The 24,685-nt window shown below is 42.0% G+C and overlaps 1 protein-coding gene across 1 annotated transcript in view; it reads right to left on the bottom strand.

Moving 5' to 3' along the window:
- Nucleotides 1-24,685, bottom strand: part of TNRC6B (trinucleotide repeat containing adaptor 6B) — a 250,583-nt gene that overhangs the window by 53,719 nt on the left and 172,179 nt on the right. The window contains exons 5-7 of the mRNA XM_052639336.1: nt 13,246-13,333; nt 8,038-8,059; nt 505-846 (exon numbers count right to left, since the gene is read on the bottom strand). Coding sequence (XP_052495296.1) covers nt 505-846; nt 8,038-8,059; nt 13,246-13,333 — 452 coding nt within the window. The remainder of the gene's footprint in view (nt 1-504; nt 847-8,037; nt 8,060-13,245; nt 13,334-24,685) is intronic.

Genomic DNA, 24,685 nt, shown 5'->3' with positions numbered 1-24,685 from the left:
CGTCTTGAGATTCAGAACCAGCCTCGGCACTAGTCTCACTTCTAGTCACCCCAGTACACACCTGAAGAGGTACCTGCGGCTATGGGGGCTTGAACTGTAATGCTCTCTGTCTAAGAAGGGAAAAAAGGGACGAAGAATGTGGACAAACAGCAGCGGGCCAAGAGCACACTCGCCAGACACTGAAATCCAGCTTCAGGAGAGAAATGCTGGTACACACCTCACACTAGGCTCCTCCTCCATCTCCTGAATAACCCCAAGAGTCCACAAGAAAAGTCACCCACTCCAGTGTTCTTGCCTGGAGAATCCCACGGACAGAGGGGCCTGACAGGTTACAGTCCATGGGGTCGCAAAGAGTCGGACGTGACCGATTGACTAACACTAACTAACTAAGTCTATATAATCAGCGCTTCTCGTGGACTTCAGACAGGCGACACAGAGTGGTGCGCTGCTCCCTGCAGCCGCCCCGGCCCCCTCGCCCCGCTCACCTGCCCGAGGCCCGCTCACCTGGTGCGGCCCCACCCTCGCTCTGCAGCAGCGCTCCTGTCACTTGTGCGTTGTTGGGGTTTGCTCCGGGCGCCGTGGAGGGAGGAGGCCCTGCCCCGCCCCCGAGGAGCATGCAGGACGGTGGAGGGGGCTGCCCACGTTTTAGTAACACTTTGTGGTCCTGCTGGCAACGGAATCGCGGCGGCACCTCCCGAGGCATGTAGCGGGCGGCGCTTGGCGGTTGTCCGTTCGGCACTGCCACCCTTTTGGCATTGTTGCCACCATTGACTGGTGGCGATGGAGAGCTGCCAATTGGGCTGGCGGCCGTTGGTTGGCTTAAACTTGGTTTCGTCACTTCGGGCACTGAAAGAGAGAGATGAGGAAACAGCCTTTGAAATCCAGTGTATTTTTCTGAAGATTATTTTTTTAAAAAAGTATCCATGAGATAGGTTCCAATAAGACAATGCTCCTTTCATCCTACTCTGAGGGACATGGTGTTTCCAGATCCCCCAGCATCTTCAGTTTACTGGAGATAGCTAAGGGTGGAGAGTGATGGTGACAAGGATTCAAATACTGCAGTATCAAGGAATGGCATTCCATTAACTAAGGAGGAGAAGGAAGTTAGCACCATTCACTCCCCTAAATCAATAGTGGAGCCCTCTGAAGGGCTGCCGAGCAGGTCTAAGGGTGCACACAGACCCCAGGCAAAACCCCTGGGGAAAGGTTCAAGGCTCTCAGCCCAACAGCCCTTTCTCTCCATCCACATTCTTAAAGAAACTTTACCCAAAGTCCCTGGACTAGGTATGCTCAGCCCCCTTCATGTGCACTCCTGGACCATGTTGTCTATCTCTGTGCCATTGAAAAAACTGTTTATATTGAGATTCTCCATTTGTAGATCCTTCTCCTCACCAGGTCAGAAAACCCTCAGTGGCAGGAACCCATCTTTCACCTTTTTTCTTAGGGCACGGCACGAAGTATACCCCTAAAGGGAAACCAGGCTTACAGAATCCCAAGATCAACATGGTTTTGATTTCTATAGCCAGCTAAACTTAAAGACACGTGCTTGGCATTCTGTGTAAACATTAGAAATGTTATAAATCTCTTTGCTTTTATTAAAAAAAAATTAACTAGACTTTATGTGTATTTTTTTCAACTATTCATTTAAAATAAAAATTTCAAAATGTAGATATTTTTCCTGTTTAAATATTTAAGGTCTTCCCTCCCTTGTAAAATGGCAAACAAGAAGGATGGGAACATGTGAGATGACTATGAAGCTCTGCTGGACCCTTCTGGCTTCCCATCCACCCAGTGGAGAAAGTTCTTCTGGACTGGCAAATCCCTCGCTTCATCCTACCAAAAAACTCCACCCTTTCCAGGAAAATCTACCTGGCAGCACACTCTGGCAGCAATACAGAAACAATCAGCCTGGTAATTCCGATGACTCTAAGACCAGACTCCCTGACCCCAGAGTCATGCGAGGGCCAGCCCTGGTGGCAGTATTGCTCTGACTGCTAAAATGATGCTGGGTCAGCAGGCTGTTCACTGAACTGGCTCCTTTATGAGAGAGATACATCATCAGAAATCAGGGGGCCCAATCTACACCTGCTGGACACTGGGGAATATTATGAGTAACAGGAAGAAAAAAAGAGTAGGAGCCTGGAATAACTTCAGGGCTTAAACCCCTGGTCTAACCTTAGCCAATCATAAGGCAGTACTGTGCCTCCCAGGAAAGAAGAGAGGTGAGAGGATGAACAGATAAATAAGTAAATGTATTTCTCAAGAAAATAAATAGGCCATTGCCTAATATTGTATTGACTCAAAAGTTCATTTGGGTTTTTCCATAACATCTTACAGAAAAACCTAAACTAACTTTTGGCTAACCCAGTATTATTAATATAGTGGACTTCGCATGACTTATAAAGACCAATGTGTAACTGACTGACAAATGGATGAATACAGATGAATTATTTAATGATTCATTTTCTATCTGTGTCTGGAAGATTCCATAGCACATGGCATTCCCAATCTCCTCTCTTCTTACTATGAGAATAAACAAGAAGCTGATGAAGGCCGGGGGAAATTCTTCCCAACTAGCTTTTAGGCCAGAAGGAATTATGCTTCTACAGGGCCGCCCTTCTATAAAAAGACTAGAATCTCCACTTTAAAGTAACCAGGTTTGTCACTCATTTCCCTAAAACAGAATCAGACATGGTAAGAAGAACCTATAGAGCTGAGATCTGAACATCAGTTGGACCAACTCTGAATCACTCATAGCACAGTGGAAGAAATCTGGTAGACATCCTATACTGTATAAGATTCCCTGCAAAGCTCCCAGGGCTTTTTCCCACCATCACATCAGAGGAACAACGGCCCATAAGCAATAAAGTCATAATAAAATGGGGCCACCCTTGACTATCCTTCCAACACAGTGCTCCCTCCTGGGAGATCAGTCATTCAAAACTTTAGGACACTGTCAGAAAAAGCCTCCCTGCAGTACAAGTTAAGAGCCAACTGTTTCAGGGCTTGAATGAGTTTCTACCCTGTTTCACTACACTCTAAGCACTAACTGGAGAGCAGTGCAGGTGTTAGGCAGGATGCCCAAGCCAACTTGCATCCTGAAGTCCAACTAGAGACATCAGAATCCCTGCAGGTATCATGTCATACTCCAAAACATCAGGGGTAACCGAAGAGAGGGAAACTATGATTAAGTCTGAATTACTTTTCAGGTCCTCTCTTTTCTCTCTGAATCTTAATTTGTTTGCAGCTTGTGGTACGAATATTTCTGAAGATAAGCTGCTCAAAATAACGGCATAGTTTCTTATTTTCCAGAGAAAAGGTCTGTGGCTTAAACCTGATCTCTGCTTCAAAGGGGAATAAAGACACTGCGGAAAAAACTGGGTATCCTACTTTCTAATTTCCATTCATTTACCACCAAAAACCATTTACTTCCTCTAATGATTCAATCTTCTCCCCTTCTCTGTTGCCATTATTTTATACCAATCTCATCTTACAGTATGAACTTCTAATTGCCTCTACTTCTGAAAAACTTCAATAAGATGCTTTTTCAGATAAAAGTTTTCTTAAGAAAATTCTGAGATGGGCAGGACCAATAAACTATTTCCTTTTTAAATACCTTGATGGTATCAAACATTAAAAAAACAAAACAAAACAAAATATTCCAGTAATGTTTTAAAAGTAATAGTTAAAATACAAACATGTTCTACAGAAGACATTATTTTAGACTGAAGAATTTCTTGGTGAATAATAATCAATGCAATACAAAAAACTCTTAAAGACTGATGACACATAGAGTGGCGGATGCAAGCTCAACACTGTTCAGCAACCTCTAAGCACTGTCTCTGTTTCTTTACCTTGCACTCACTCCCCAAACTCAATGCACACTGGCTTTTGCCCAAATCATCTCACTGGAAGCGTCTCTCCTCATTAAATCATTAGTGATTTTGTTCCCAGTTTAATGGGAACTGGTTGAACTTGGGGGGGCGGGGGTGGAGCCTGCCTTAAATATCAATAAATTAGACTAGTTGTTGTTTGTTGTTTTAGTCTCTAAGTCATGTCCAACTCCTCTGTCCACGGAATTTCCCAGGCAAGAATACTGGGCTGGGTTGCCAACTCCTTCTCTAAGGGGTCTTTCCGACCCAAAGACTGAACCCCCATCTGCTGTATTGGCAAGCAGATTCTTTACCACTGAGCCACCAGGGAAGCTCAAATTAGAGTAGACCCAAGGTTAGTACATGCAGCCATGAAATTAAAAGACTCTGGCTCCTCGGAAGAAAAGCTATGACCAACCTAGACAGCATATTAAAAACCAGAGACATTACTTTGCCAACAAAGGTCCGTCTAGTCAAAGCTACGGTTTTTCCAGTAGTCATGTATGGATATGAGAGTTGGACCATAAAGAAAGCTGAGTGCCGAAGAGTCAATGCTTTTGAACTGTGGTGTTGGAGAAGACTCTTGAGAGTCCCTTGGACTGCAAGGAGATCCAACCAGTCCATCCTAAAGGAAATCAGTCCTGAATATTCATTGGAAGGACTGATGCTGAAGTGGCAACTCCAATAGTTTGGCCACCTGATGCGAAAAACTGACTCACTGGAAAAGACCCTGATGCTGAGAAAGATCGAAGGCAGGAGGAAAAGGGGACAAAAGAGGACGAGATGGTTGGATGGCATAACCGACTCGATGGACATGAGTCTGAGTAGGTTCCAGGAGTTGGTGATGGACAGGGAAGCCTGGCGTGCTGCGGTTCATGGGGTTGCCAAGAGTCGGACGCGACTGAACTGAACTGAAGGTTATTACGATGAGCACTATGTAGTCGCTGTAATAGGATTTCTGGAATAGACTCAAAGATAAGCGTTTTGGCCAGTGGAATAAAATGGTCCATCATCCCAGGTATGATGATGGGAAAACATTGTTTTTTCGTTGTGTCCCAGGTGGGTAAAGATTATGAATTTGCTTTGGACAACAATATTTAAAAATTTTAATTTATACTGAGCCAGAAGTTTTTCCCTGTTTCTTTGACTCACCAACAGACATTTACCAAGGGAATGCTAAGTGTCAGGCACCAAAGTCCTTCAGATCTTTGAAGTTATCAGAGCTTCCCCATGTGGGAAGCCTTTCCTTGGGGGTTAAACATTCCCTCCCCTCTTCCAGTGTCTAGTCCTCCCAGAGGGGACACAGGTTTCAATTCCTTGACCGACCTGGCCCGAACTTCTCAAGGTCCATCCAACAGAGGTTGATCTCTGTTTCTTTCCATAGCGTGGTGCCCATCATAGGAACTGAAAAATCCCTGCCGAGATACTGTATTTCTAGTAATGTAGCTTAAAGTTGTGTTTCTAGAAATCAATTATTTCATACTGGTAACTTCCATTAAGCCAAGTGTCACCCTAAAGCCTAATACCTTCCCAACAACACTAGATGGCTAAGTCCAAACCCTTCCATTACACAGTCTGCCTCTTTAACCCTAATTGTATCCTTCATCCCTGTTAAATCTGGTCTATTACAGCAACCCTACAAACGTGTCCAATTCCAAGACCAATACCCAACAAGCAAGATCAGCTGCTACCTAAGTACCTTTCAGTATCTGTTACCTGAGTAGCAGACCCAGCTCTAGCCCATGCCCATGACCTCCACTTGAAAGCCCCGTTCTGTTCTCTCCAAAAGCCTCACCCTTTAAAAAAAAAAAAAAGATGGAAGATAAAAAATATATACTGAATCTACTTTTCCTCTGAAATATGGACAAATCTTACTTCAAGTCCTCTCTGTACAACCAGAGCCTTGACACCAACACAGTCTTTTCTTTTTTTCTCATAGGATCTGCTGGGGAAAGAGAGGTGGATTCAGAGTTCAGGGGAGGCTGCCCAAGGCAGGCATCATCTTTGGGAAGAGGAACAGGACCCAGAAACATCAGCTGAGGGAAGAGGAGTGGGATTCAGGCAGACTCCTGGGAACAAAGATGAAGATACGGCTGTAAAATGGGATAAAAAAAGGTAAAAAGATCAGGGTCTCCGTTTTCTTATGGTCTAACACATCTCAGGGATAATTTTTATTTTTATTCTCTGGTTTTAACAATTAAATCCATTATAAGACTCAAAACAGGCTCTCGGCTCACTTCAGAATCATTTTACTTTAATTTTTGAAGGGAATTTGGAAACTGTGAAACTGTACTCCATTTTATGGTAGGTATGAGAAAAACCCTAAACAGAGGGAAACTTTGGGTAGAAGTAAAAAAGAAAACTTAACTTTTAAGGCTTTGGCAGAGGAAAGAGGAATGTGATTCTAAGAACAGACCTGGTACAAATAAAAAAAGAAAGAAAAATCTAACGGATTTTCAGTTTTCCAATAGAAATACCACTTAACATACAGAGCAGCTTATTTCAACAGCTCAACTGGTCCTTGGCTTCACAAGTATTAAAAATTGTGGCCAGGGCCAGGAACCCAACCACTGTGTTCCAGTAACCACAGAGTCTGGATTTTTTCAGGAAAATGCCAATTTTCTCATCTGTTGTCCCCATAAGTCATCAAAAAGTCCTATAAAAACACTTATATGCCAAAATCCTTTCCTAGACAGTATGTTGGTTCAGAAAATATGGACACTGTTTCATGATCAATAACTCTATTTCTATATTAAAGTATAATTTATATTTCAAACAAGTATTTTACAGAGATACTTTCAAAATAATGCCTATTTCTGAGTTAGGAACTGACAAAGTATAAAGGGAGAATACTATTTAACTAATTAAAATAATTACAACTAGTAAGTTTTGCTCATTTTATAAATCAGTACAAAATTCTAGACTATTTTCTCCTTTGAAATGCCCTTCTTTCCCTTTTTTCTTTTTCTGGCAGCACCATGAGGTACGCATAATCTTAGTTCTCCAACCAGGGATCAAGCTTCTGTCCCCTGCAGTGGACGCATGCAGTCCTAACCATTGGACCACCAGGGAATTCCCTGAAATGCCTTTCAATTAGAAATATATGGCAGTAATGCCTACTCATCCGAGAATCTGTTTTCCTGAACTAAGTTTCATAAGAAACTATTACTGCCTTTATTAGTCTTCCATCACTGTGTGACATGCTTAGTCCAACAGAACAAAACAGATGAATGAAGAAACCAGTCCTCAGTTTCTCATCAAGCCGTGGCTTCTCTGTGACCCTATCTTCCCCCAGGTTATCACAATTCCCTTCATCTAGGACAGTGGTTCTCAATCTGGGACATATACTGTGGTCATCTACAGAACTTCCCTAAGTACACCTGTTATAGCTATGGCTTGGGACCATGAAGGTGTGGGAAGAGAACTGGGCTTGGGTGTTTTGACAGCTCTATGCAGATAATTTGAGTACATATGCTGGCAGAGAACATCATATTCAAATGGGCGAGGATAAGGGCTACAACACTGGTCTCAAGGAATGATGTCTCCCGTCCTTAACGGGACTGACGAAAGTAGGACCATCACCAGACAAGACTGCATAGTCAAAAGTAACAGAGGAGAAAGAATTGAAAACATGCAGACCATCAGAGGTTGAGAATGACCTCAGGGATATCTGCTTCTGTTTACCAAATATCACTATTTTGTAAGAGGTAAAGTACATTATCTTTTCAGAAAGCATATTCCAGGCTCTAGCTCAGAAGACAGTGTGCCATCCTAAATATAACACTCGTTTCCAGACTCAATGCCTGTCATGGATCAAGATGGCTAACAACTCTGTAGTTGCGATCTGTTAAGTAGGGGCTAGTGTGCTGCTTTTGTTAAGAAAAATTCTGAAAAGGTTCTGTTCAAAATCATGACCTCCTTACTTTCAAAATGGGGAATTACTCTATCTACTCTCCTGCCTGCTAAAGAAACATAAGGCCAACTAGAAACACTAGTATAAGTACTTTTAGTTTGTCATCACTGCTCTTCAGTGACTGCAGACAACCAACCTTAATTACTCTACACCCACCCTCATGCATCAAGTGGATTGGAGGCTGAGTCAGCAAGTGTAAAATCTAAACACAAAAGAGCACAAATCGAAAAAGAAAGAAAAAGAAAATCTTACCTTTGGTTTTTTGTTCCGTGACCTGCAAAATAAAGAGACATAGGTAAATGAGCCTTGCTTTCTAAACCAGCATTATAAGATTACTGTAATTCTGGTACCTCAAATAATTCAAGCTGTCAGATACATAGGCAGAGCTAAAATTCAGAAAAAGTCAGCTCAGACATCCCTCTAAAGACAATGGCCATATGTCTGGCTGTAACTTATATGACCGTCATTATGAAAGAGTCCAAAAATTAAGACAAAAAGCATTCACTCTTGATAAATAATGAGGTCCCTGCACTGGGGATAGTGTTTCCCATTCTGACATCCAGAAAAGGAAATGGATGAGGCCCAGAAACAAAATTAACCACAGATACAAAAAGATTTCCCTCTGAGCATGGACCCAGACACCTGACTTCAAATCCAGAAAGCAAAGTTTAAGGGCCCACGCTCAGAGGCATTGGAGCTCACAGTAGGAAAGTTGGATTCAAAACCAAGCTCTCCCACCTCCTGTCTGTGTGATCTCAGTTTTCTATTTATCTGTTGAATGAAGATAATAACAGTATCTCTCTGCAAAGGACTGCTGTAAAGATTAAGCCACTCCCCTGGTGGCTCGCTTCCCTGGTGGCTCAGTGGGTAAAGCATCTGCCTACAATGCGGGAGACCCAGGTTCGATCTCTGGGTCGGGAAGATCCCCTGGAGAAGGAAATGGCAACCCACTCCAGTACTCTTGCCTGGAAAATCCCATGGACTGAGAAGTCTGGTAGGCTACAGTCCATGGGGTCGCAAAGAGTCGGACACGACTGAGCGACTTTCCCTTCCCTGGTGGCTCAGACGGTAAAGCGTCTGCCTGTAATGCGAGAGATCTGGGTTCGATTCCTGGGTCGGGAAAACCCCCTGGAGAAGGACATGGCAATCCACTCCAGCACTCTTGCCTGGAAAATCCCATGGACGGAGGAGCCTGATAGGCTACAGCCCATGGGGTCGCAAAGAGTCGGACACGACTCAGCGACTTCACTTTTCAATGCTCAATATCTGTTTGCTATTGTAATTATCAAAGTTTATAGAAAATTTAATGTGAAATAGAGCCATAAGATTGAAATCATAATGTGGCTTCCCAGGTAGAGCAGTGGTAAAGAATCTGCCTCCCAATGCAGGAGACATAAAACACATGGGTTTGATCCCTAGAATGGGAAGAGCCCCTGGAGAAGGAAGTGGTAACCCACTCCAGTATTCTTGACTGGGAAATCCCAGGGTCAGAGGAGCCTGGCGGGCTACATCCATGGGGTTGCAAAGGGTCGGACACGACTGAGTGACTGAGCATACAGACACACATAAATTTGAACAAATATAGACTACTTTGTTGAAAGTATTCCTTTATATAGTAACTAATACATTTCTGGAAGTGATTAACCTAAAAGGCTGGGCATGCTAAATATAATAATGGGTTTTGAGAGAGTTTGGAAATGATGACTAGGAGCCACATGGAAAACTCTTCTGCTATTAAGAGAGGAAAATAAAGGAGGGCATCTAATTACCCATGCCCTATAATGTTTAAACAAAACCACAAAAGGTCATGAATAAGAAAACATTCCAAAGGAAATGTACCAGAATTCCAACAGGGGTTAAATCACATTATTGAAATCATGGGTTATTTTGACCCCCTGTTCCCAATTGCTAACCTTCAAAAAAATTTTTTTGTATTGGTCCTCCAACTTCTGGAACCAAAATATTCATATAGAAAAGAAGAGGTCTGATTATTTGTGGCTGGTAATCATACTAAGTTACTGCCCTGGATGTTCATGAAAACATGCTCATCTTCGGAAGGTCTATCCTGTGGCTAACCAGCCCGCTTCAAAATGGATTCCAGCACACCACTGAATTAAACAATCCATCTGGATGACCTCCTGGAGTGTTTCTTACATTCTTGCATTAAAAGACAAGCTAATTTAGCTGCACTGAATTTGTGCTAGGCAGCCTCTTAAAATGAATGTTCCCCAGTACTAATTGTTACAGAGCTCAGTTCTACTGTATAATTTTTCTGTAACCCCACCTTATCCAAGAATGAACTGATTTGCAACCACATATCAATTCCTTACGGCAATTTATACCACAGTAAATAAATACTTCTTAGAATGCCATCTGGAAGATCAGTTATTACAGGAAGTCAATGTCTTCCCTAGCTGTAAGCAACAAACCCAACTAATGTCAAATATGTCTTAAAATGTGGGTTCTTTTAAAAGTGTTGTCCCCCAAGACGGTGAAAAGCTGGATGATCAAAGCATGGGTTTTGCTAACGCTAAACAATGATCCTTGAGCAGCATCAGCCTAATGAATGTGAGGCGAAATCCTTCTCAGACACCTCCCCCATAACTGGAAATCTAACACCGTTTACTCAGGGATGGTTCTAGAAAGAACAAACCACCATAACCACTGAGAACAATGGGAAAGCAGCTCATGTTTAATTTCTACGTATAAATAATTTAATTTAGCTAAATAAAAGTCAGTTCTCCATGAACATTATGTTGCTAGCATTCATTCTTGACCATTTACTTATTAAACAAACATTTTTTTGAGTAATGCTTTTGTCCTAGGCACTGTCCTAGTTACTGGAAATGTAAATATGAATAAAACCTCGAGAAACTTACAGCCAGGCTAATGGGGAAGATAGACATGAAGAGATGATTATAAAGCAATGGGGTAGCCTGCGAGAAAGATGTGGAACCACTAAGAAGAGGCACCACATGTTCTCTGACTGAACGAGTGTGTGACCCCATTATAGGGCCCCTGGCACATTCTCTACAATTCTTTGCATCATAGCACATTTTAAGCCTCTTAGTTGAGATGCTGTCTCTACAGTGAGGTTAAAAACCACTAAGACAGTCACATGCTGAGCTTTGTGCTTGCTCCTTAAAAGTGCTAAATCAGAATCTAATTCTGAAATTATACAATGGTTCAGGATGGTAAAACAATATCAAAGACCGTGTGTCAAGCCTAGACCCTGTGCCAGCCAATCTAGAACATTTTTGAACAAATGTGACCAAATTTTTATTGTTCTTAATACCATGTGAAATTTCATTTACAGTGATATTTCTCTTGGCTGTAACTTTTAAACCAGTTCTTAATGCAGATCAAGCACACAGGGTAGACAGTCCAGCTGTACATACGAAATTCTCTGCACAAATAATCCCAATTCACTCTTGAATGAACCCAGACCATCTTTTATTTCAAATCATTTTTCTATTAGGGGGATCCACAACAAAAGTTTACAGATGCACATTATTATTAATCACTTCTAGCACTGATATTTCAGGTTTAAAGACATTGTTATCTATGTGAAAAACAAAGATGAACTGTACACAAGGCCCCAAACAATCACTCTATTCGGCATTTTCCTGTTATCAGCCTTTGTTCAAGCTCCCCAGTGGAGAGCTTATAACCATGCCCTCCCACAGACTGCAAAATCCATTTCTTGTACCAATTTAGTAGATGAAATGGGAATGCCCTAAGGAAAGAAAGCCTCACTGAGCTTCACTCTCCCATCACTCCCATAGGAAAGTCAGTATGTGTGGCTACAGGGGCAACACCTCTGACAACCCAGAGATGGTGGACCCACATATAACAACTTCAGTGACGTGGAAGGTGGCTTTGTCCACCAAGTATAAAACAAGCTTCTGGGTGGTCTTCTGACATTTTAATTCAGACTCTGTACTGTCATTTTAGACAGTTTCAACAAGTTCAGATTAGAAGGAGGTATCCTGACAGCATGAAGATGCGATGGTGAGCCCGCCACTATTAACAGAGCCAGAAACACAATTAGAAGCAGACAAAACCTTAAAGAGTGCGTGCAGTAGTCTATTACGGCACCAAACAATAATGAATATTCCTTTTAATTAAACCTTGAAGATAAATTACATTTCACATGTTTAATGCAGCATGGTCACATGCAATCTAAGCCAGAAAATATTTCCAGTATTGTGTCTTATGCGGGCACTCCTATATGATTTCAGTAATTCAGAGAACAGAATTAAGGGAAATGCTATCTAACAATGCAGGGGAAACTTGCAGTGTCCCTTGACCTTGAATGCCTGAGTCTGTTTTAAATCTAAAGTTCCCCTCTGAACCCTGTTAACAGTTGCCCCCTTCCCTAAACCTAGCTTCAATAACCTGGCTCCATAGCAGGGACCCTCAAACCTGCCTCACAGTGAGGGTCTGCTTCCCAAGTGTGTCAGAAAGTGGTAACAAGAACTGAGGCAAAGTGACTCTGCCACGCACTCTGCGAAGGCAGCAAAGCACCGCTGCCGAACCAGAGCCCGTCAGGTGAAGCTCCTGAAGCTAAAAGAGTAGTGAGGGCGGGTAGTCAGCTCAGACTATGGCCAGGGCAGAGGGGACAGGGCAGGGAGGTCTAGCCAACTCTGTTCCCCCCAGCCCTGACAGTTGACATCAGTCGGTCTTATGTCTTTTTCCCTTTTAGCATCTCTTTTTCCCTAGCAAATGCCTGAAAGCCATGAAATACTATCTCCTTCAGAGCACTAAGCAGGCCCACCAGACTGTCTTTTAACTTAAAAAAATATGTATTTATTTATTTGGCTGACCCAGATCTTAGCTGCAACATGTGGGATTTTTAGTTGTGGCATGCAAACTCTTAGCTGTGGCATGCGGGACCTATGTCCCCTGACCAGGGATTGAGCCCAGGCCTTTGCATTGGAAGCACAGAGTCTTTGCCACTGAACCACCAGGGAAGTTGCGCTCCCCCTCCCCGACCAGATCCTCTTTGAGGGAGGATTCTTTATGGACTTTGAGGGAGATTTTTTTAAATGGAATTATCAAAAAGCAGACTCATATAAAATGACAATGTAGGTGGACCAGAAGGACAATATCAAGGCAAACTCTAGCAAGCTTTGAGAAATCATTCCATAAACTTAAGAAAATGGAGATTAATTACGATACAAACAAGGAAACACAACAAGCATTTAAGTGTTGGGAACTCTCCTGCTTTTCTTGATATTACTCACTGTTGTTTTCAATAAAATCGGCTGCAGCATTACTTTAACATCTACTTTACGATAATGAGTGCAGGTTTTTAACTTTCTCCCACTTTTAAATCTTAAAACTCTCAAGTAAACTAATGCCTCAAGTGGCATTATTAAGATGTCAGGCATCCACGCCAAAGCAATTCATTCTAGATTCGTGGCGGATGTAAAGACAGACTTGATTGATTAAACCCACCTTCTGAGTGGCTTCTTTTTTCTTTTTATCCTCTTTCTTCCTTTTCTTGTCTTCCATTAACTGTTCTTCCCTTTCTTGCTCCTTCTCTCTGTTAAAGTAATGTCATACCACAAGGTTAAACACCTACGCTCACAGTCTATTTGTGCAGCAAATTAAATGCTTACAGATGGTGTGCAAGGAGACAGACATTTCATCTCTGACCGAGCAGAGCGCAGTACTCCATTTAAGCTAGCAGGACACACAAAACCCATCATACTTACTTATCCTCCTTATTTCGGTCTGTAACCCCTTTTGCAACATGATATTAAGTTTGGTTTTAAAGAAGTCCAGTAAAGTGAGTTTTTATAATATCTTTCTAAACATACACATGCATGATTATTGTATTTCCACTCAGCAAAGAACCTAATTTGAATATATGACAACATTCTGTTGGCTTCTGACAATACTCCTCACAAAGAATGCAGAATATATGACTTCAGTGACAGTATACAGGTATTTATCATAATTTAGGTGTTTTCCCATGACATCTTCAGAGCAGTGAATATAAAACCCTATGTTCTAAATTCTGTTATTTTTCTTCTACATTATTAACACTGTGTGTTTTACATGTTTTCTACTTGTGTTTTTAAGGCTGTATTGAAGGTCCTGTAAATCCATGTATTCCCTGTTGGGTGGTTTCACAGGATCATCAGGTTTTGCTCTCAATTAAAATAAAAATAATACATAAAAATAAGCATTCTAGTTGTAGAAATATGTACCAAATCTTAAGAAACTAAGATCATGTAATTTATCCCTCACATTTGAAAAATAACTGCAAAATGCAATACTTACTGTATTACATAAAATGTTCTTACATACAATCTAATATTCTAATATATATAGAAAATCGATGACTTCTATGTATCAACTGGGAAAAACGCATAAACAACCACTGGCGTTAACTTCAAAACTCACGGCTGGAAACCCCAGATGCCAAGCTTATTGAATTTCAGAGCTGGAAAAAGAGTTAGAAATCAAGCTCCCAATTCCCAACAACTGACGAGATGCCATCTGCAATACTTGTGGTTTTAGGGGATCTGACAGCAAATCCATGGTTTCATAGATATCACTTAGATAAAGGCTAAGTTGAAAGTCAAACAAAGAAAAGCGTTAAATGTCTGCAGACATGGCAAAAACCACAATGATGGTTCCTGAAGGACTCAAGTTTGGGGACTGAAACTCCCTCAACCTACCCAGAAGGAACCAAGGGCCAGCACTGAGGCACACTCCCATGAACAGGCAATGACACTTCATTTATAGAAAATAAGAACTGAACATGCAAACGAAGTGTTTTACCTATATTTCAAGTTTCCAGTGGCCCTTTCTCCTATACTTCTGGGCATAAATATACAAAAGCCAGAGTGCACAATTCACTTTCCAACACAACGCCATGTTGTTGCTGTCCGCGTTGTTTAGTTGCTAAGTCGTGTCCAACTCTTTTGCAGCCCAATGGACTGTAGCCCGCCAGGCTCCTCTTGTCCATGGGATTTCCCAGGCAAGAACACTGAAGTGGGTTGCCATTTCCTGCTCCTGGGGATCTTCCCAGCCCAGGGATCAAACATGCGACTCCTGAATTGCAGGCGGATTCTTTACCACTGAGTCAACCAGGAAGCCGAACATCCATGACAACTTAAAAACTACAACCAAAGAAGAGATTTTATTATAATTTCCTTAGGCTTAAGGCTGCTTTCTTTGGAGCTGGATTATGTGTACATCAGCCTAAGTGTGAAGTTCCTGGTGAAAATCTACTTGCAGTCGTGTACTACTTTAAGAAAATGGATTTACAAAAATTGGCAAGATAGATGTTGACCATCTAAGGTAGGCTGGCTGCAGATCCTGTTATATTTGGCTCTTAGAGCCTCTTGCTTCCTCTGGCTGCAAATGGAAGGAGAAGATGGGGTTCCTCATGACCCAGTTACTGTAACTTGATTTCCATATTTTAAAGTACAACTGACTATAGAAAAAGAGCAACCATAGCCTGAATGAGTATCTGTTTGAATATTCAAGCTCTAAAAAGCATAATGTTGTAAAGTTTATTTTAAAAAGGCAAGGTAAAACAAAGAAAAGCAGTCAGTCATTAATGAGACACATTCTCAAAAAACAACTAACCTTTTCAAATATTTTTTCCTATAAACAGGTAATTCAGGGGAAGGGATTGAAACTTATGTTCACTACAAGCAGATTTATTTCCAAAACAAATATTTTTTGAAGCTTTCCAGGAGACAGACTGTGCTTTCACCCTGATCTTTTACTGTGCGTTGGTAGAATTGAGTCTTCTCTTTAAATCTCACTTTCTTAGGAAGAATTCATTTTCCCAAACCAAACCTGACTTAACCTTATCATTCACTTAATAATCAATCAAAAAGTGTGGGGTTCACCTTTCTTCTATTGCAGTTGTGCTGTATCCTCGCTGCACCTTAGAACCATTTGAGGAACTCTGAAATGTCTCTATGCTGTGTCAGAGCCCAGCAAGGGTGAAGAGGGCACCCACCCATCTATGGTGGTAGTGATGGGAGATCAGTTACATGGGGGACTGACCAATAATACATTAAGGATGACAACAGTCAGGTTTCTCAGTATTGAAAAAAGGAGTTACCAAGATGGAAAAAGAAAACTCAAATGAACCCTGTGGAGTTGGAGCAGTATTAGTTATTGGCATGAACTCATGATTTTTAATACACAGGGATAGACATAACCAAAAAAAGTAGATGCAATTTTGTGTGTCTGTATGTGTATATTCCTTCATATATGCAAATACACATACTTATTCCCTAGCTCTATCACTGACAGGGCTTGGGAACAAGCAACATCCAAATATAGTAGCTAGGAACATACCTCGAACCCAGATTATGGCTTCTAAATACCATCCTTCACTAAGACAATCACAGTTGTTTTTTTTTTTTGGAGAAAGAACTAATTTGGGAGCTTGATGATGAAAAGCACAAAATGAGCTGAAATCCTTCTTTCCCAACAAGCAAGAAAATTTTTGACAAATGAAGGGACATGTCAAATGGTCACAGAAGCCTGAAGAGGGGTCTTACAAGCTAAATCTGGGACAATATGACACTAAAAATATGTAATGCTAGCAACAGATTATAAGCCATTGTATAAGATAGGAAAACGTGAGTCCCTACAGAAAGAAATAACTGAACACCTTGAAAACACCAAAGAATGTAATATTCACATAATTTTAAAGCACCACATCATGAAACACTTATTAACTACAAAGGAGAAAATAATAATTCTACAGAGGAGAAGCAGGGTGGATAGCACCTTAGTTAAGTAATCCACATGAAGATCATCAGTGATGGGACACACTGAAATTGTGAGTAACAACATGACAGGAGACTCTGAGAACACAGCATTAATCCTGCGGTACACACAGCCTGAATATCATCACAAAGAAACATCAAACAGGCCCATATTGGGAGGCATTTTAGAAAGCCATGGGTTTAAAATCTGCAAAAATTTCAAGGTCACGAACACCAAGGGAAGATGGGGGAACTGTTCCAAATGGAAGGGGACTAAAGGGATACAACCACCAAACGCAAAGTGTGATCCTTCTATTACAAAGGCCATACCGGAGCAAGTGTTAGAGCTTGGGCAGGGGCCAGAGAGTAAATGGTAGTAAACCATTACCAGAGGCAACATTCCAGATCAATCATACAGGAATCTACGGGGTCTTTTTCAAAGCCCCCACCCCAAGTGGTTCTAACATGTAGATGGAGTTGAAAATCACTACTCTAAATTCTCGTGTTAAGCTTACCATTAGCCAGATGCAAGTGTAAACACCGTAATCTAGAATAAATCTAGAATGGTAAAAGCCAAAACTACTCTTAAAATGGCTAAGGTGAAGAAAATACAAGTGTTTTCTTTCTTCTTTTTTTTTAAAATAAACAACTACTGGTTTCAAGAAGTATGTGCAAGGGACTTGTTTTTGAGAAAGGCCGTATTTGAATAAAAGGGGAGACTCCAATATTCATCTGAGCTGAAGCAGAGCAAGACTCCTGTCTGCAAGTTCAGGACATTAAAGAGTGACAATGCTGGCATTCCCCAAAACTGGCTGTTTCACACATCCAAAGTTCAGAGCTGGAATATCTAGATGACAATTCCCTAGAGCTGACATCCAAGGCCATTCACAGTGCAGGTCCTGTTTCTACACTACGCTCACCTACTGTGCACACCTGATGCAAAAACCTTCCCCTTTTCTGGTGCTCAGTCACACCTTACCGTGTTGTCAAGTTCTGGCTCAGTATCTGTCTGCTTCAGTGAAGCCTTCCCTGACAACTTCAACCCATAAGAAACTCACCCGCTTATGTACATCTCACCACCTCTGCCCTGCCTCTTGTCTGGCCCTGAGAAGGACAGGCAGTAAAGAGGGTTCCACCTTACACATGATGGTTAGAAAAGGCCTCTCTGATAAGGGGGCCTAAGCATGGAGACCCACTGAGGTTGAGGGAGACGTGGCTGTCTGCGCCAGAGGATTCCAGGCAGAGGGAACAGCAGTAGAAAGGAATGACACTGGTGTGTTTGGCAAGGAGGGTGGAGTAGAGTGAATAAGGGAGAAGGCGGTGGATGAGATCAGAGGGGTAGCAGGGCCCTGCTGAACGTCACCGCACTTCTCAAATTCAAGGGGACACATTTGGGAACTGAATAAGGGATCAAACTGGGACTGGTGTACACACACAAACCGACACTTCCTTCACCTCTAATTCTGTCAATGAAAAGCCCATTTTCCCCCTCCCGCTTTCAGAGCTGCTGTTCCTGTCTTCACAGGGGCTGGCCTGCCCCGCTCAGAGCACTGGTCAGGGCAGAACAGGAAGCCGAGTAGGCCTGCGTTTGCCACAGTGAAGTCCACTGCTGCCCTTCCTCCTCTTCTTATCACCGAGCACAGATCCTCGGACACACGAGGTCCTCCACTGAATGTTACCAAACTGCATGATGATGGAGCGAGAGATGCTTTTCTATCTTTTCAATGGGACACGGTTCAAAAGAAAAAGCCTCAATTAAATTTAACTAGTTTTAACTCAACAAACAGACACTGAGTTACTATTATGTGCCAGGCACTGATCTAGGCATTAAGGATGTAACAGTGGCCTTGGTGGCTGACAAGCTAGACACAGACAGACAGACAGATGTACACACACAACATCATAAAGAAAATAAAGCTGAGAAAGGAGCTAGAGCGCAACCAAGAGGGAAGGGGCAGGGAAGATGATAGGGTACTTTACACAAGATGTGCATTCATGGAGGCCTCTCTGAGGCAGAGAGAGATTGGAATGAAGGAAATTATCTGGGAGAAGACTGACCGACCAGGCAGAGAAAACATGAAGTTCAAAGATTCTGGGATGGGAGGGTGCTTGGTGTGAATTTGGGGTTTTATTTTTTGGGGGGAGGGATACTCTTCTTCCTCCCTCCTCCCACCCTCCCTCCCCCACAGCAAAAACTCACACACACGCTTCAGAGTTTTCTGTGCTTATTTTATAACAGTCGTCACTCACACCAAAAAATTAGGCATTCTATTTCTTAAGAGCTTCCCTCTATTCCGTTCCTTTCATCTTTCCTTCCTTCCTATTTCAGTGCCTACTTGCCAAGCTCTGTGCTGGGGGCCAACAATTCCACAAGCAGTGCTGCTTGCCTTCCTGGAGCTCTCGGTTCAAATTTTATTGTGGCTGCGCCTGGTCTTACTTATGGCATGTGGGATCCAGTTCCCTGACCAGGGATGGAACCCAGGCCTCCCGCATTGGGAGTGTGAAGTCTTGGCCACTGGCCCACCAGGAAGTACCCCTAGGCTTAAGTTTCTGAACAGTTATATCTCGCCTCACAACTCAGACAGCTCTGCCCTCCATCTTTACCGGTATTTAGCTGCTGTTGCTGTTGTCCAGTCGCTAAGTCGTGTCTGACTCTTTACGACCTCACGGACTACAGTACGCCAGGCTTCTCTGTTGTTTACCATCTCCCCGAGTTTGTTCAAATTCATGTCCATTGAGTCGGTGATTACCAGGACATTGGGGTGCCTTTGGTATTTTGAAAGTACCAGAACTTTGGACAGGTGAATTCACGGCTTGTGAGAAGCCAGGTGAGATCAACCTCTTTCCAAAAACTGGAATCATGGCCAGTGGTTCCTGAATTAATGTGCTCAAGCCCACTGAGCCTCAAGCATCAAGCAGAGGCAGGGCTGACAACTTCATACTTTGAAAGCAGCAGTCACCAATATACTGATCCGAGAGAAAAGAGTATCTGCCAGGTATGAATAACTGGCTACAACACCGTCAACATCTGATGACTTTCTGGTCAGTAAGTATCGCGGCACTTCTGGTTCCAGATCATAACCATAAATAATCAAGGCCACTGCTGCCTCCAAGTCGTTTCAGTCGTGTGCGACCCCATAGACGGCAGCCCACCAGGCTCCCCCGTCCCTGGGATTCTCCAGGCAAGAACACTGGAGTGGGGTGCCATTGCCTTCTCCGATAATCAAGGCAGGCAGACCCAAATGGATACAACAGATTCACCCAACAGATGAAATGTGCCAGAAGCAAACCAACATTGTAAAAGAACAAGCTATCAACGACTTTGATGAATCACCAGGGAGTATGGTAAGTGACAAAAGCCAATCCCAAAGGTTACATACTGTATGAATCTATTTATAGAACACTGAAGCGACAAGTAGTTGTCAGGGGTTGCTGGGGGCTGAGGCAGGGTGATTATAAAAAAAAGGGTGGCACCAGTGGTCCTTAAGGTGATGAGACTTCTGCTTCTTGATGATAGTGGTGGTAGATAAGAGAACCTACATGTAATACAACTATAAAACTAAACACACACATACACAAATAAGCACAAGTAAAACTGGGGAAATTAAACAAAATCAGTGAGTTGTATCAATCAGTATCTTGGCTGTGATACTATACTATAGTTCCACCAGAAGAAACCACTGGCACAAACTGGGTAAAAGGTGCCTGGAATCTCAATATGTTTATTTTCTTACACAAGCATGTGAATCTACAATTATCTTAATAACAATTTTAATGGGGAAAAAAAAGAGCCTCAAATACTGATTCATCTTTTAGTTATCTTCTTAAAATTTTTAAGGACTTCTATTTTCAAACAAATATTTTAACAGCTCTTCATGAAAGTCACAGAAGAGTCGAAAAGAACTTTAGAAATCATTGTGGTCCTGACGTTCAAAAAATGTATTCCCCCAAATAGGCTAAAATCTACACTTCTCCCCAGTACGTCCAAATGAACTGTTTCAGTTTTATCAGTCGAGGTTCCTTGCCTCTTCCGTACATTAGGTATGTGATAAATGTGGCACCGCAGGGTGTTTAAAATGTTCCTCTACCACGTGATCCGTAGCGTCACCCTTTTACTGAGGATGTTGGTGCTGTACCAGTAAAAAAAGCTATCATTTCACTTTGTGGTGGAGGAATACGTCAACTCAGCCAACATCAACTCCAAGCCCCTTCTGGCCTATTTCCCAGACTCCTTTATAACTAGAGATTGCAATGTGACTTCTGTTCTGCCAATAAGTTGCGTGTGTGCGTGACTTTACTAGGGAACTGACAGGGCACAGGGCACCCCTCTTCTCAGGGAGCAGACATGATGTGGTCCTGGAGCCGAAACCTCTAACAACGGTTTCCTGAATGTACAGGAAGAGGAAAAAGCTTCCGTGGGGCCCCCAGTCTGTGGTGTGACTCCCAAGGATCTGTGAGACAGCGTCACCATTTAATAAACCGCTGGCAGCAGTGAACGTCCCGCTGTCTGGCACTAGGAACTCTGTCCAACTCAGATTTACATAAGCTTACCACGGCACAGCTAACATACGGGACTTGTACAGACAGCTACTTCCTTAAAAGACAACTGGTAATCCTGGCAATTTATAAAACGCAAGAAAATAACTAGACACAAAACCATTAACAGTCATAACCAATTAAGGATTAATGATACCACACACATATTTGGAGTGAGGACAATTAACAAAAGGAGTGCAATGAAAAGAGTTAAGCAAAGTGCTCGAAGTATCCATTTAGAGTGTTTTTAATTAAAAATGCACACAGAAAGACAGCATGTTGGAATAAATCCATTTCAGCAGAGGAAATTACATAGTAGGGTACTCCAAAGATCTGTGTTGGATTTGTTCTTAATGTTTTTTTCATTTGCTGGATCTGACTGAGGGAATTTAATGGGATGCTAATGTAATTTGCACATGATATTAAATTAGTAGTCAAGGCCAAACAACACTGAAGCATCAAAATCATTTTAACATTGAGTGGCTCATGGGAAGAAAATAGTAACATTAAACTAAGCAAAATAAAGGTAAATACATTTTTTATTTATTTAGAGGGATGCAGAAATTTCTCCTGCACTGAGTTGCATCATGTAATACGTGACAGGCAATTCTTTTGTACAGCGGCTTGAGAGTTCCTCTGGCTGCAAGGAGATCAAACCAGTCAATCCTAAAGGAAATCACCCTTGAATATTCATAGGAAGGACTGATACTGAAGCTCCAATTCTTTGGCCACCTGACGCAAAGAGCTGACTCACTGGAAAAGACCCTGGTGCTGGGGAAGACTGAAGGCAAAAGGAGAACCGGGGGGAGGGGGGGGGGGGCGCGGGGGGCAGAGGATGGAATGTGAGCAAACTTCTGGAGATAGTGAAGGACATGGGGGCCTGTCATGCTGCAGTCCATGGGGTCGCAAAGAGTTGGACATGATTTTGCGACAGTACAATAACAAAATTAACACTGCTCCTTCTACATATGAGTTACCTTCCTACGTGTGGCTGTGTAAAGCAATGCTTCTCAACCTTTAATGGGAATCTTGTTAAAATGCAGAATCTTATTTAGTAGGTTTGGTGGGGACCTCCAATTCTCCTATTTTAACAAGCTGCTGGTCCTTGGACCTTACTTTGAACAGTACAGAAACAATGCACTTGGCTGTTCTTTCTAGGATAATATGAAACTGTACTGATTTCTCCAAGGATAAATATTAACCTCATTAACATCAAGCTTATGCCCTGTTATTCCTATCTGTGTTTCAGTGCCAAATGACAGTGTAATCTTCATATATATTAAAAGTCAATTAGACAACTTGTGTAATACCAAATATGCATGAAATTTAATTGAAACATCAGGAATAGCTAGGACCACATCTGCGCAGGCAAACAAACCATGATGACAGCAAATGTAGGTATCAATAATCAAAGGGGGCCATCAACTACAGGGGAATGCAGATTTCAAGTACGTCAAGCACAAAAAGAATCTGCGTTTCAGAATCAGTGAAATACGGCAACAATACTTCTGTGAACATAACCTCTGACTCCAAGTGTCTCACAAATCCCTCCACTTCCCACAACTAAGGTACATGCAAGGAATAGGTTTATTTGGAATTACTCAAATCAGAAAAAGGAGGAAAAAACATTTAACAGCTCATTTGAAATGACTCTTCTTATACTTTATATACTCTTGCCTCGCAGCCCAGCAGACTCTAACAAAGATCTAACAAAGATCTTTATTCAGTCTTAGTGCAGCTGTATAGGAAGTTCCTTATATTGCTTCGGGAATTATCTCCTTATAGCTTCCACCCACTGGTCCTAAGCTTTCCTTTCCAGACTGCACAGAAGTCTTCTAAATCCATATTTGTAGTCACCCATTATGCATCCCAGAGGCGTTCTCAGTCTTCAAACAGTTCACCTGGTTTTCCAGCCCCTCATCATCATCCTCTAGACATATCCAGTGTGTCGACGAGCATCCAATTACTGGGTAAGGCAGGACCCAACAGAGTAGGCCTGCCACTTCCTCATACCAGATAATACCCTACTGTCAATCTGGTCGCAGAGCCCATCTGCCTTCCCCAGCAATCACCTCTTTCTGAGTTACAGCCACTTCTCACCCCTATTTTTCACGGTATTGCTAAGTTACTGCTCCCTGATTGAGTAGAGGATCTTACATGTGTCTCTCCCAATCCCTTCTGTGCCTGACTGTCAGCCTAGCATTGCCACCCCCTACAGCTGGCAGGGGAAGCCTGGCACAACATTTCCCAGAATCCCATTCTCTGTCTGTTTTAAGTTAGATACGGCCAATGAGAGCCTCCTGCTCTGGAAGACGGACGTCAGTATTCTCTGAAAATAGCTGTAAGCAGACACATAGGCAGCGGCAGACAGGACTTTCTATTTTCAAAGCAGCTTCCAGATGAACTGGAGCCGCACTGGAGCTGCAGACGACCGCTGATATCACGCTTCCCTAGGAACCTGGCATTCTAATCTCATCAACAATAATGGTCTCCTTGCATGCTACCCCCACCCACCCCCGACTTTCCAATGGTTGTGTGAGCTTTTAATTCCCTATAGAAAAACCTTTTCTTTTTGGAAAATACAATCAATTCTACCCAAAAAAGCTACCAGAATTAATAAATGACTTTAGCAAGGTTACAGGATATAAGATCAATACATAAAACCAATTCTATTTCTGTATACTAACAACAATCAAAAACTGAAACTTTTGGAAATCCTACTTATAGTAGCATTGAAACCTATGAAATATTTAGAGGTAAACCTGATGATAAAGTCCTATCCTTGTACACTGAAAACTGTAAAATGTTGATAAGAGAAAAATTTTAAAACCTAAATAAGTGGAGAGATATACTGTGTTCACAGACTGGAAGACAGCACTGTTTATATGTCAGTTCTCCCAAAATTGATTTATAGATTTGACACAATCCCTATCAAAATCTCGGCACGATTTTTAAGTAGAAACTGACAAGCTCTTTTTAAAATTCCTTAGGACCCAGAATAGGCAACAAGTTTCAAAAAGAACAGCTGGAGGACTCACAGCACCTGACACGCAGGCTTATTATAAAGATACAGTAATGAAGGCAGTGCAGTACTGACATCGAAAAAAAGTTCAGTAGGATGAAACAGATGCCAGAGATAGAGCGATACAGAAACGGACAACTCATTTTCAAAAAGGTACAAAGGTAATTCAGCAGAGAAAGAATGGTCTGTTCTCCACAAACGGTGGGGCGGCAGCTGAACAGCCATATGTTAAAAAACAAAACAAAAACCCTCGACCCAGACCTTACACTATATACAAAAATCAGCTCAAAATGGATCACAGACCTGAACATAAAACTAAAAGAAAATAAGGAAAAGAAAATCTTTGTCAACTTGGGTTAGGAAAATTATTTCTTAGCCCTAACAACAAAAGGATGATCCATAAAAGAAAAAAAAAGATTGATAAATCTGATTATTGAGAATTAAGAACTTCTACTGTCCAAAAGATGCTGTTAAGAGAAAAAGAGCAGCAGACTGGGAGAACATATCCGCAAATCACTTATCTGATAAAGAATGCATCTCCAGATAGATAAAGAACCCTGGAAATCTAACAACATATTTACAAAACCCTATT

This window comes from Budorcas taxicolor, chromosome 5, assembly GCF_023091745.1.
Source record: "Budorcas taxicolor isolate Tak-1 chromosome 5, Takin1.1, whole genome shotgun sequence".
Classification (NCBI taxonomy): Eukaryota; Metazoa; Chordata; class Mammalia; order Artiodactyla; family Bovidae; genus Budorcas; species Budorcas taxicolor.
The sequence above is the reverse complement of the archived record's forward strand: the minus strand, read 5'-3'. Positions and strand labels throughout refer to the sequence as shown.